Source organism: Protopterus annectens, chromosome 12.part0 (assembly GCF_019279795.1).
Source record: "Protopterus annectens isolate FY-2018-M chromosome 12.part0, PAN1.0, whole genome shotgun sequence".
Taxonomy (NCBI): domain Eukaryota; kingdom Metazoa; phylum Chordata; order Ceratodontiformes; family Protopteridae; genus Protopterus; species Protopterus annectens.
Genome location: NC_056746.1, coordinates 941,039,902 through 941,054,106, shown reverse-complemented (window position 1 = coordinate 941,054,106; position 14,205 = coordinate 941,039,902). Strand labels below are relative to the sequence as shown.

At 41.6% G+C, this 14,205-nt stretch overlaps 1 protein-coding gene across 1 annotated transcript in view; it reads right to left on the bottom strand.

The window, feature by feature from the left end:
- Window positions 1–14,205, bottom strand: part of LOC122816231 (piezo-type mechanosensitive ion channel component 2-like) — a 1,381,906-nt gene that overhangs the window by 241,853 nt on the left and 1,125,848 nt on the right. The window contains exon 41 of the mRNA XM_044088974.1: window positions 6,597–6,723. Coding sequence (XP_043944909.1) covers window positions 6,597–6,723 — 127 coding nt within the window. The remainder of the gene's footprint in view (window positions 1–6,596; window positions 6,724–14,205) is intronic.

Here is a 14,205-nt window from a genome sequence, read left to right as displayed (position 1 = left end):
GCCCACCTTTGTGTAGAGGGATGACTGTTGCCTTTCTACATTCATGAGGCACGAAGCCTGTTTGGAGGCTACAGTTAAATAGTAATTGTAGAGGCCCTGATAAGTCATGTTTCATGCTATTTAGAAGGCATCCTGGGATATTGATTGGGCCCATTGATGCAGTGTTCTTTGTCTTAGAAAGAGCATTAAGGACCTAGTGATAGGAGGGGGAGTTATATTTGATGATACTTCCTGAGGGAAGGTTGACGGGGAGAGATGAGTAAAGTTGGAGCTGAATTTATCAGCCAGGAGGTTTGCTATATCTTCTGGCTCAGTATAGGTGGCTCCATTTACAATGAGCTCTGCACACAATTTTGTATTGCCTTTGAGGTTGCAGACATAGCTAAAAAATGCTTTGTGGTTGCCCTTGGCCTAAGAGGCCAAACTTACCTCAAATTTGGCTTTGGTAGACTTTATTTGTCCCCTGAGTTGTTTGTTTAGTTTAATGAGAGTGCTTTTGTCCTGCTGGGTGCTGCACCTCCTAATTTTTGCCATGATTTTCTTCCTCCTTTTATACATCCAGTTGATTTTGTGATTCCACCAGGGTGGCTTGTGTTTTGAGTTAGTTCTGTACTTCTTCCTGGTGGGTACAGCTGCCTCTATACAGCTATTAACATGCTTGTACGGGGTTTCTGTGAACAGTTCTGCATAGGCAGAAGTGTTCTCAGGGTTTATAGGGGCTTGAAATTTTGCCATCTTCTCACTTAATAGCAGGAGGTTAGCCTTAGAATAGTTTCTGAATATTCCCGGTTTAGATAGGGGTCCAGGTTTTATTTTTACTTCAAAGGAGACCATTTTGTAGTCTGACCTTACCAGGGAAGGCATTACAGTAGGGGGTGTGCAGCATTCTCCCATATTAGTGAGGACCAGATCCAATATGGTTGCACCCCTGGTTGGTATATTGACTATCTGGTCCATGGAGTTTGTGTTTACAAAATTTAGGAATCTCTGTGCATGTATGTTTGATGTCATATAGGATTCCCAGTTAATAGTGGGGTAATTAAAGTCACCCACGAATATGGTTTTAGGTTGGATGGTTAGTGTTTCTAATAAGTTTAAATACATGCTATGGGTTCCTGAGTCATAGAGGGGGACCTATAGCTTGCAAGGAAATGGTACTTCATTTTACCTATGGTGATTTGAACATGGAACAGCTCAAGTACATTGTCCTGATTGATCAGCCTTGAAGTATATTTATTTTTGATGTAAATAGAGACACCTCCACCTTTAGTCCCTGCCTGTGAAGTAGCTGGTCTAAATGTGTGAAAAGCATTATAATCCTGCACTGTTGGTGCGCTGTCTGTGACTTTAGACCACGTCTCTGAGATCACACAGACATCAGCATTCTCTATGGTAAAGAGGGCTTCCAGGGAGTGGAGTTTTTTGTTTAGGCTCCTAGCATTGAGCAGTAGCAATACCTTTAGATTTTCTTGGTTTTGATTTGCTATGTTGGAAGTACTTTCAGTCTGGAGTTGCCTAAAGTGTGATGAACAATTATAGGAGGGATTCCATTGTACAGTGTTATGTAATATGTGTGGTGGATGAGATTCCATGCTGTAGTGTTGTGCAATGCATGTTCAAGGTAAGGATTCAGTGCTGCACTATTGTGTGCTGCACGTTTCTGGTAGGGATTCTGTTCTCCAGTGCTATGTAATACTGGTGGGGGATGATATGATGTGCTTACATGTTGTGCAATGCATGCTCAGGGTAAGGATTCAGGACTACACTATTGTGTGATGCACACTTCTGGTAGGGATTCTGTTCTCCAGTGCTACGTAATATTGGTGGGGGATGATATGATGTGCTTACATGTTGTGTAATGCATGCTCAGGGTAAGGATTCAGGACTACACTATTGTGTGATGCACACTTCTGGTAGGGATTCTGTTCTCCGGTGCTATATAATATTGGTGGAGGATGGGATTCTTTGCTCTAGCTCTGTGTAATGCACGCACAGAGTAAGGATTCAGTGCTGCACTGTTGTGTGATGCATTCCATTCTACTGTGTTATTTAACATATGTGGGCAATGGGATTATGTGCTGTAGGTCTATGTAATGCATGCACGGTGTAAGGATTCAGTGCTGCATTGTTGTTTGATGAATAATTGTGGGAGGGGATTCCATTGTACAGTGCTATGTAATATTGGTGGGAGATGATATGATATGCTGACATGTTGTGTAATGTATGCACAGGGTAAGGATTCAGTGCTGCACTGTTGTGTCATGCACACTTCTGGTAGGGCTTCATTCTACAGTGCTATCTAATATGGGTGGAGGACGGGATTCTTTGCTGTATGTCTGTGTAATGCATGCTCAGGGTAAGAATTCAGTGCTGCACTGTTGTGTGATGCACACTTTTGGTAGGGCTTCATTCTACAGTGCAGTGTAATATGTGTGGCAGATGGAATTTTGCCCTCATAGGCTGTGTGACGTGTGCTACGATTCAGTGCTGCAATGTTGGGGGACTACACTTCTGGCAGGGTGTACAGTGACATGTGATACCTGTGGGTGATGTAATTCTGTGCAATGCAAAATCAGGGCCACGATTCTGTGTTGCAGTGTTGTGTGACGTACACTTCTGGTAGAGAGTCCATTCTACTGTGCTATATAATATGTGCAGATGATGGAATTCTGTGCTGTTGGTCTGTGTAGTGTACTCGGGAGTGAAGTGTGAGATATTTCTGCATATGAATTCAGGGTAGAGATTCAGTGCTACAGTGCTGTGTAATGTGCTTGAGGGTAGGAATTCTGTGTTGCAATACTTGGTTAATGCACACTGAAGCAGAGTGATTCCGTGAGGTGTGATACAAATTTATGGGTACAGATTTTATATTATAGTAATAGTAATAGTAATAGTAATATGTTTAGGGGTAGAAATTCAATGCTATAGTGATAAGTAATGCATCCTCTGGTGTTCAGTCCAGTGTAATACTTATTTCTGGATTTGGATTTCATATTATAGTGCTATGGAATGTGTTTGGTGGTTAGAATTCAGTGTTATAGTGATAATTAATGCACATTCAAAAGTTCAGTGTAGTGTGATACACATATGTGGGTATGGATTCTGTGTCACAGTACTATGAAATGTCTTTGGGCGCTGGAATTTTGTACTCTATCCGTGTGTAATGTATTCCTAGGAGTAAGGATTCGGTGCAGCATGAGACACATTTTGTAGTGGGAATTCCATACTACAGTACAATGTAATATATTTGTGGGTAGGAATGTAGTGCTGCAGTGTTGCTTATTGCAAGCTCATTGGGATGGCATTCTGTGCTTCAGTGCTGAGTAATGCATGCTCAGGGGTTGGGATTCAGTGTAGTGTGATATTTATTTATATTTTTATTTATCCTTTGTTGATAGGATTAGTCCCACTACGTTAGTGTCATCTTTATACAACACTGGGCAGGGTTTCTTTGCTACTGTGCTGTGTAATGGCTTTGGGGTATGGAAGCAGTGTTGCACTGCTATGTGATACACACTTTTACATAGGGATTCTATGTCTCCATGCTGTATAATATACTCCAGACATGGACTATGTGCTTGCACTATTGTGTAGTATGTGCTTGAGGGTACACATTATGTGTGTTGTCCTGGAGCATGTGCTTAGGGATAAGAATTCTTGCTTTATTGCCATTTAAAATGTGCTCAAGGGTAGAGATGCTGTACTGCAGTCTTGTGTAACATGCCTGGGGGTAAGGATTCTTTGCTGCAGTGCCAAATTATGCATTTTTGAGATTAAGATTCTTTGCTGTAGTACTGTGCACCTTGTTCGGCACAGGGATTCTATGCTATAGTGCTATATAATATGTAATGAAGGTAGAGAGTGCATGCTGTTGTGCTATGTAAAGTGCACTGGGAAGTGATTCTGTGCTTTAGTGCTGTGTAATCTGTGATCAGCATGGCACAGGTATTGGCATCAACCCCCCTTCTTCCTAAATTGTATATGGGGTTGGGGTATCACATCAACAGTGACCGTCACCTAGAGCCAATGTACACACTGCAGGATGGTTTGCTGCTGCTTACTGTAATAATGTATGCTTAGGATGGGTTATTATGCTGCAGTACTGTGTAAAGAGTTCAGGACAGGAATTTTTTGCTGCATGACTCTGTTACATGTGATTGGAGTAGGAGATTTTATGTTGCAGTGCTGTATAATGTATGCTCTGGGTAGGGTTTTTTGCTGCAGGAAAGTTGTGATGCATTGCTCTCTGAATGGAGTAAGGGATTATATGTTGTAGTGCTGTATAATGTACTTGTGGTAGGGGTTTATGCTGCAGGGACTCTGCTTAGCTGTAGGGATTTTGTGTTGTACTGTTGTATTTTTTATTTAGTTTTATTTTTTATTTATTTGACGTTTATTTACTGGGAGGATCCAACTGGACAAGTAGACCATTTTTAGCTGAGGCCCGGGGAGAAAAGCTCCAAATACAAGTTAACATCACACATTACTTACGGAGTAAACAATCACACATTATTTACAAGGTGCAGTAGTTGAGAGTAAAAGCAGTATTGCAGTGTAAACAATCACACATTATATACAAGGTGTAGTAATTGAGTTCAGGCAGAGATACAATACACATAGAGTAGTTGATATACATATTGATATATAAGCATGCATACAATGGATAATGAATGAAAGAAGAAGTTGGGGGGATAGTGGGAGGAGACTAAGTGAAGTGAGTGTAGGGAAACTTGAAAGTTTGGGTGGGGAAAGAGAGGAGGAAATGTGAAGGATTAAGCATGAGTATTATATTATAGTAGGAGCTTGAGAATGTGGGAGGTATATAGGTTCATACTAGGCTATCTGCCCTAGGGCATTTATAAGCCTAGCCAGAATGTGTTTGGCTTTCTCCACCCATTTTAAATTTATTTTGCTATGCCCTTTTTTGAGGTTAGTATACTGTGCCTCTGTCTAACAGTGACACAGAAGTGATACCCGGGGTAAACCTACGATCTCCCATCCATTCATCAAGATTCCTCTTGAAGAGAGTCAATGAGGGACTCTGCCTAACCTGGACTGGGATTTTATTCCAGAGTGAAGGGAGCCTCTGGGTTATGAATCTGTCCCTCCAGCATGTCCTATTTATTTCAGTGCTGAGGTTCAAGTCTCCCGAGCGCGTAGCTCGATGGGATTTGGATTTTCTGAGGTGCAGCATGTCCATTAATTCCGGGTTGGACATGGCTTTATATGTCAGGCACAGATCGCCTCTGAACAGGCGGTATGCCACTGAGTAGAGCTGGGGTTTCTTTAACCGGGCAGCATATGGCATCTGTTTGAGCCCTTTGATCCTCTTGGTGAGGTACTTTTGGGGTCTTTCCAGTTGCTGCAGGTGTCTGGTAAGGTACATCCCAAAAGGGGCATTGTACTCAATTATGGGCCTGATGAGGGATGAGTAAATAGGCACAATGACCTCCCCTGATCTAGATGTGAATCCCTTCATGATTAGGTGGGCTATATAAAATGTTTTTCTAACCACTTTGGCCACGTGGTTGTCAAATGAGAGATTGCTATCAACTTGGGTCCCCAGGTCCCTAATTACTTCTTCTGTACTTAATGGATTACCACTTATGTGGTAATTTGTGGGCACTTTGTTTTTGCCAAAGGGGATGACTATACTCTTTTTGGCATTTAGCTTGAGGCCATGGCTCTGGCACCAGTTGTCTGTTTCTATGAGGCCCTTTTGGAGGATGCTTGTGTCGGCTGGAGAGTCGATTATGGCGCCCAGTTTGCAGTCATCTGCGAACTTGGTCAGACACAGTCCTTCAGTGTTGGCCTGTACCTCCGAGAAATATATACTGAACAAAAGAGGTCCCAGGACTGAGCCTTGTGGGACACCACTTGTAACTGGTTTGGAGTCTGACATGGCTCCAGCAATTCTAACCATGTGGGTTCTGTCCTTGAGCCAGTTTGCAATCCATCTAGTGACATAGGGGTTTATATTTAAGCTGGTGAGCTTATCTATAATGCCCGAGTGGGGTATTGTATCGAAGGCTTTTGCGAGGTCCAGGTAGGCTGTGTGGACCACCTTCCCCTCGTCAATGGCCTTGGTGACTGTTTCAAAGAAATCAACCAGGTTTAAGAGGCAGGATCTGCCCTTAACAAAGCCGAACTGGGTAGGATCCAGTGTCTGTAGGTCCCCAATATCTTTATTTATGAGGTCCATGATGATCCTTTCCATAGCTTTGCAGACCAAGCTAGTCAGGCTTATGGGGCGATAGTTTCCAGGATCCATTGAGGCACCACCTTTATGGAGAGGGACCACTGTTGCTGTACGCCACTCTTTGGGCACATATCCTGTAGTAAGGCTGAGATTGAACAGTAGTTTTATGTTTGGGTTTAGCTCTTCTTGGAGTTCATGTAGGACGCAGCCCTACATATATATGGCAGGTTTACTGGGGGGGGGGGGGGGGGTGAGAGACGTATTGATGTGACAGCAGGATAGTTGGTAATTTCAGCAAATTACATGCATAACCTATACCTAATACTAGGAAATGTATGCTTCAATGCTGTGTAATGAATGCTTAATTTTAGGGATTCTGTACAGCAGTGTTACTTACATTTTCTTGGCCAGTCTTTTAACCTTTTGGGATGCTTGTTTTATTTTCTCTTTAATAATCTTCTTCCTGGACTTTTTTGGTTTCCCAGATAAGTGCTTTTTTTCGGATTTCTTCTTTGAGATTTTGCCTTTTAGGGAAAAAAAAGCAACATTTTTATGCCATAACTACAGCTATTATGTCATGGTTTCTTTCCATAACTAAAACATTGTCTGTGGCTAAACATGCATGGGAAATTGATTTATCTGCATACTACATATTTGTTAACAGGACAGTAATGCTGAAAAGTATATTTAGCATTGTTTCTGAAAAGCTTTGAGAGATAACTACATTTCAGCAAATTACATGAGCTAAATGAATGAAACTGCATGCATCACAGGTAAAACAGGATACCTATATTACTGGCTAAACAATGGGGTGTAACCAGCTGAGGTAAAAGTTCATCGTATTCATCGCAGTTGCACAAAAACACAAACATATCAGGGTGAGATAGAGCTCCATGTTATTACTACAATCATCAAAGAGAAGGTGAAGTCAGGACATTTGTGTAGGCAGTTTGCAGACTACTGTTTTGCTGGTCAGGACTGACAAGGAAGCTAGGAGTTTGGGGAGATTCAAACAGAAAAGGTAATCTGGAATAGTAAATGGCCAGTCGACTCATCCAACAGTTAGGGGTCTTGCAACTGTATTGCAATTCTGCCCTTGGGTAGTGACTTCAGCAGATATCTGTATTCATTGCTTGAATGTAGGTGAGTACCTAGGGGATATGCATATAGATATACTCATGCAGGCTTTACTAAGCATTACTGCTTGACTTTGAAGATGAGGTTGAAATGATTAATACATTCCCATTGCTACTGGTGAAAGCAATAAAGTGACAGTTCAATACATCCTGCCATCCCCTCAAAGCTACTCAGAGTTTAATGACCATTACAACCTTAGCAAATAAGGTAATCAGCAGTAGGGACAATGTATAAATGTGAGTGTGCTTGGGGGATGGGGACAGGGGTCGGTGGTGGTGCAGGAGTTGACGTTAGATACACATGTGAAGCCAGATGATAACAGCTGGGCAGCATGGTGCTCTGCTTGAGAAATAACAAAAAATGACCATTAGTCCAGCCTCATGGTGTAGAGGGATGAAATGTTAACCGTGGCCTAAGCAATCCATGTTCGATTAGTGGCATGCGTATCTGACGGACAAGGAGGAAAGCATGAGATTGAATATCTGATGCCAACCCATTCATCCTGAGGGGAGAAATGCTGCTAGGTCTGCAACACTGGTGACACCTCATGGTGTCTGGCTGCATAACCTTCCAGTAGATGTCATATAAGGCTTACATTATTGGGCAAACTGTCCCTGCTGGGCTGGGGAAAATGGGAAGTGTATATGTTTGTGCATATGTGTGTGAGTATATATATATATATATATATATATATATATATATATATATATATATATATATGTGTGTGTGTGTGTGTGTGTGTGTGTGTGTGTGTATATCTGTGTGTTTAGTGTGTGTGTGTGTGTGTGTGTGTGTGTGTGTGTGTGTGTGTGTGTGTGTGTGTGTGTGTGTTTGTGTATGTACATCTCCTTTCCCTGATCAGGCAGCTATGGCAAATCTGTTTGCAGCTTAGAGGAGGGAGGGATAGACTGCCACCCACAGGAATTTCAGCAGGCCCACTTCCTACCACCCATCTCTTGCTGCTGGACAAATCATTGGGCCAACAGGGCTTCATAAGCATGAAAAAATGGGCCATAGGGCTGTTGCCTAGCCAGGAGATGCCTGGCTCTCAACCTCATGTTAAAAACTGGCCAATTAGTTGCAGCTTACTGAGTCATCAGGCAGAGTCCTGTTGTGGTAATAAGGGGTGGTGGAGAAAAAGTGTTCATCCCACTCCATACAAGCTTCACAAATGAGTTGTATAATTTGGGAAGCAACTGATAAATGAAGATATATTTTGATAAGTTCCTTAAGTTTCACAAGGCCTGTCTGTAAATGTGTGGTCATTTTATCATAACTAGCTAGCAGATGACAAGAAACAATGTGACCTGGATTACAGCATGCTGGTGATGACTCCCTTATATACAACAATAAATCACACTACATAGTCGCTACAGTTAGCAAGTTGGTTATAGCAGTTTGTAAGGCAAAAACTCTTACAGCCACATTGGCCATCAACATGAAATCTGAAAAAGATGCTGCTTATATTTTCAATGATATACATTGTTAATGTGGTTGGTAGGTTGACGTCCCAGCAATAGTGTGCATGCCAATTATTTGTAGTGATTAATTTATCCCCGTAAAGAAACTGCAGACTGAAACATTTCTTGTTGTCCGCTGAACAAGCAAACCTTGTCAGTGTGGTATTTCAACCGAAATCTACCTACAGAGTATGTTTCCACGGTAATTTCATTTTGTTTATTTAAATTAAAGCCTTCCGTTGTACAAAACAGTATTTTAACATCTTATAACTAGCAAACATTGTTGAAAACTGGATGATGCTAGCTATAATATTGGTTACTGCTGAGCACTCTGTGACTTACTGTATATGATTTACATGCGCAACAATTGCATGTTTTATTTACTGCATATCTACTGAACTTTGTACCCTTTGTAGTCTTCGAATCTGTAGTTCTGCTTGGTATCATGTCTGCTTAATTTAGCTTGTACTGTTGGCTTTTTCCTTTCTCTCTCTACCTGCCTTATTCTGCCTAACTAGACATATGTTCTAGACTTTTGCCTACTTCTGAATGTTTTTTTCCCATCTAGCCTACTTAACAAAGGACCTTCTTTTCTTTTTTTTTTTTGTTACTTGTAGTGTATTGTGCCCTGAACAAGCAAACCTTGTTGGCGTGGTACTTCAACTGAAATCTATCTACAGAGTATGTTTTTACTGAAATTTCATTGTATTTATTTAAATTAAAGCCTTCCATCGTACCAAACAGTATTTTAACATCTTAAATGCTAGCAACTCTAATGTAGTATACGTATGCACACTACTGCGACCTCTTTCTGCCCCCTTAGTTAAACTTTTACCAATTTGAAATTTAACTGCTTATTCTAACAGAACATAGCCCCTTATTTTAAACATTGTAAATTAACCATCTCATCTCCCCTCTCACATTATTTCTCTCTCTCCTACTCTCTTATTTAGAAATTTGATTAAGGGTGATAAGGTACTGACATTGTATCCAAAGACACTGTTTGACTGATTGTTTCTCCAAACATACACCCAGGTCCACATACTGGCTCAACCTGCTCCATTCGCCTTCGCTACACTCGGGCTCACTCTGCTCCCCTACCATATCTCCGATTCCTACCCCCACATACTCTAAATTTATACTCTAGCCACCCTGACTTTACCCCACCCCCTGCCAGTAAACAACCAATCTACTTCCACACCCCATTCTCAAACTACACCCCTACCAGTTGAACTTCCCAAACCTCTCCCCAATCAATCTTGATCAAACCCCTCCTACTCTCATTTGTATTATTCATATCTTACTTAGATTATCATAGCTAACCTACCTTGAGCTACCCTTAGCACTCTAACACCTTTCTCCTACACACCTAAATCATATACAGTAAGTCATAGAGTGCTAAATTATCCAACTACCTATTCCCACACTAACCAAACCATTCACCCTCTCTCTATAGCTCTCTTACTCACAACATTCTAAATCATGCTTCACATTTACCTACCTGCCCCAGTTATTCTCCTTCTAACATTGTTTACTACATATCACACTAAGCTCACTTACACAAAACCATCATTTACACTTACCTCTTCCCTTAACAATAATGATACTACCCAGTCATACTCAATCTCTCCCTCTCTATACAATTTCTCCTATACACATCTCCTCAAAATCAAAATTCTATCCTACACCTCTCTCTCCTCAAACTTAAGGTAAAATTCCACATCTATTACCCCTACCATCCACACCTAACCCAATTGTTAAGAACTATTCTAATAGCTGGAGACATTCACCACAATCTTGGTCCCTCTACCTCTTCACTCAGCCCCAACCCCTTCACCCCTGCCTATCCCTCCTCCCTTCTTGCCTCATCCTTACCCCCAACCTCACCTACCCCCAAAAATCTTATCATCAGCTCTATGAACATACAAAGCTTACTCAATAAAACCACTGAACTCCATTCATGGATAGCCCATAACACTCCATATATCTTAACCTTTCTGAAACCTGGCTAAAACCCCACATCTCTAACTATGAAATGCTACCTCCCTGATATAACATATACCAGCTAGACACAATCTCACAAAAAGGGGGTGGCATTGCTATTCTCTACTCTGAACAACTTAACCTACCTACTCCTCTCCCTAACTTTTACCCAGCTGAACTACTAATACTTAACCCATAAGCCTGACTAGCTTAGTCTGCAAGGCTATGGAGAGGATCATCATGGAGCTCATAAACAAAGACATTGGGGACCTACAGACACTAGATCCTACCCAGTTCGGCTTTGTCAAGGGCAGATCCTGCCTTTTGAACCTGGTTGACTTCTTCGAAACAGTCACCAAAGCCATAGATGAAGGGAAGGTAGTCCACACAGCCTATCTGGACCTTGCAAAGGCATTTGACACAATACCCCACTCGAGCATCATAGATAAGCTATCCAGCTTAAATATAAACCCCTATGTCACAAGATGGGTCGCAAACTGGCTCAAAGACAGAACCCACAGAGTGAGAGTTGCTGGAGCCATGTCAGACTCAAAACCGGTCACAATTGGTGTCCCACAGGGTTCTGTCCTGGGACCACTCTTGTTCGGTATATAATTTTCCGAGGTACAGGCAAACGTGGGAGGACTATGGCTTACCAAGTTCGCAGATGACTGCAAACTGGGCGCCATAATCGACTCTCCAGCTGACACAACCATCCTTCAAAAAGGTCTCATAGAGACAGATAACTGGTGCCAGCGCCATGGTTTAAAGCTAAATGCCAAAAAATGTATAGTCATACCCTTTGGCAAAAACAATGTGCCCACAAATTACCACATAGGCGGAAACCCATTAAGTACAGAGAAAGTTATTAGGGACCTGGGGACCCAAGTTGATAGCAATCTCTCCTTTGAAAACCACATTGCCAAAGTGGTTAGAAAGACCTTCTACATAGCCCACCTCATCATGAAGGGTTTCACATCTAGATCAAGAGCGGTAATCGTGCCCCTTTATTCATCCCTCATCAGGCCCATCATAGACTACAATGCCCCTTTTGGGATGTACCTTACCCGACACCTGCAGCAATTAGAAAGACCCCAAAAGTATCTCCCCAAGAGGATCAAGGGTCTCAAACAGATGCCATATGCTGCTCGGTTAAAAAAACTCCGGCTCTACTCAGTTGCATACCGCCTACTTCGAGGCAATCTATGCCTGACATACAAAGCTATGTCAAATCCAGAATTAATGGACATGCTCCACCTCAGTAAATCTAAATCCCTTAGAGCCACACGCTCGAGGGACTTGAACCTCAGCACAGAAATAAATAGAACTTGCTGGAGGGACAGGTTCATAACCCAGAGGCTCCCTTCGCTCTGGAATAGAATTCCAGTTCATGTGAAGCAGAGCACCTCACTGAATCTCTTCAAGAAGAATCTCAATAGGTGGATGGGGGATCGTAGGTTTGTCCCAGGGATTACTCCCGTGTCACTATTAGACAGAGGCACAGTAAAGTAAACCTTAAAAAGGGCACAGTATACTCAAATCAAGGGGTGGCGTAAGCCATACAGAATCGGGCTAGGCTTATAATTGCCCCAGGGCAGATAGCCTAGTATGAACCTATGAACCTATGAACTGTCACAGACACCCATAAAAAATGTGCCATTACCTCTATTTACATCCCACCAGATAATAATATCCCCATCCTCGAACACATACTTTCATGGATTTCATACAACATAACTTATGAAACAGTTATTCTCAGTGACGTAAATATAGACTGGAAAAAACTAACGACTGACTCCCCAAACCTCAGCATAAATCTTGATGTCTTCAATCAACTAATCACAACCCCTACTCACATAAATAAAATTATTACCAGCTATATCTTAAACTGGATCCTAACAACTGATCCACATTTCTACCACAACCCCTGTACTCTACCTGATACCATAAGTGATCACCTACCCACCTATATCCAAAGACACTCTCTTCAACTGAACAGATCTTACTTACACAAAGACTGCCGTAAACTCTCTTGTTTTAATCCTGAAACATTTAACATTAGATTCTCATCCATCAACTGGTCCTTCCTCCATCACATCCCACTCAGTGACGCAGTATTAGAATTCAACCACATTTTCCATGAAATCCTCAACTCTCTAGCACCTCTAAGGAAAATCAGGACAAAAATCTAGCTATGCCCCCTGGCTTTCAAAAGACTCTTGCACTCTTATGCATAAAAGTGATAGTGCTTGAAAAACATGGCTAAAATCCAAATCCCCTACACAACTCCAAAATTACAAAGAACTCATAAACCTTGCTAAAAACAAATCAACAATGATAAACAGAAATTCTACAATAAGGCCCAAACCAACCAGTACTCTAACCCACCAAAGTGATGGAGCACCATCAACAAGGTTCTTCACCCACTAAGTCCTACAACCTCTAATCCCTACCCAAACAACACACCACAATAAATAGCCAACCTTCTCAACTGTTACTTTATTCACTCTGTCTGGAAAATTACACTACCCAGATCACAACACCAGTCCCCTACCTTTTATCCTACTGATTTCAATCAAACCCCTTTTTCACTGAAACCAGGCCCCACCACCATAAAATATGTGCCATTACCTCTATTTACATCCCACCAGATAATAATATCCCCATCCTCGAACACATACTTTCATGGATTTCACACAACATAACTTATGAAACAGTTATTCTCAGTGACGTAAATATAGACTGGAAAAAACTAACGACTGACTCCCCAAACCTCAGCATAAATCTTGATGTCTTCAATCAACTAATCACAACCCCCACTCACATAAATAAAACTATTGCCAGCTATATCTTAAACTGGATCCTAACAACTGATCCACATTTCTACCACAAACCCTGTACTCTACCTGATACCATAAGTGATCACCTACCCACCTATATCCAAAGACACTCTCTCCAACTGAACAGATCTTACTTACACAAAGACTGCCGTAAAGTCTCTTGTTTTAATCCTGAAACATTCAACATTAGACTCTCATCCATCAACTGGTCCTTCCTCCATCACATCCCACTCAGTGACACAGTATTAAAATTCAACCATATTTTCCATGAAATCCTCAACTCTCTAGCACCTCTAAGAAAAATCAGGACAAAAATCTAGCTATGCCCCCTGGCTTTCAAAAGACTCTTGCTCCCTTATGCATAAAAGTGTTAGTGCTTGGAAAACATGCCTAAAATCCAAATCCCCTACACAACTCCAAAATTACAAAGAACTCAGAAACCTTGCTAAAAACAAATCAACAATGATAAATATAAATTCTACAATAAGGCCGAAACCAACCAGTACTCTAACCCACCAAAGTGATGGAGCACCATCAACAAGGTTCTTCACCCACTAAGTCCTACAACCTCTAATCCCTACCCAAA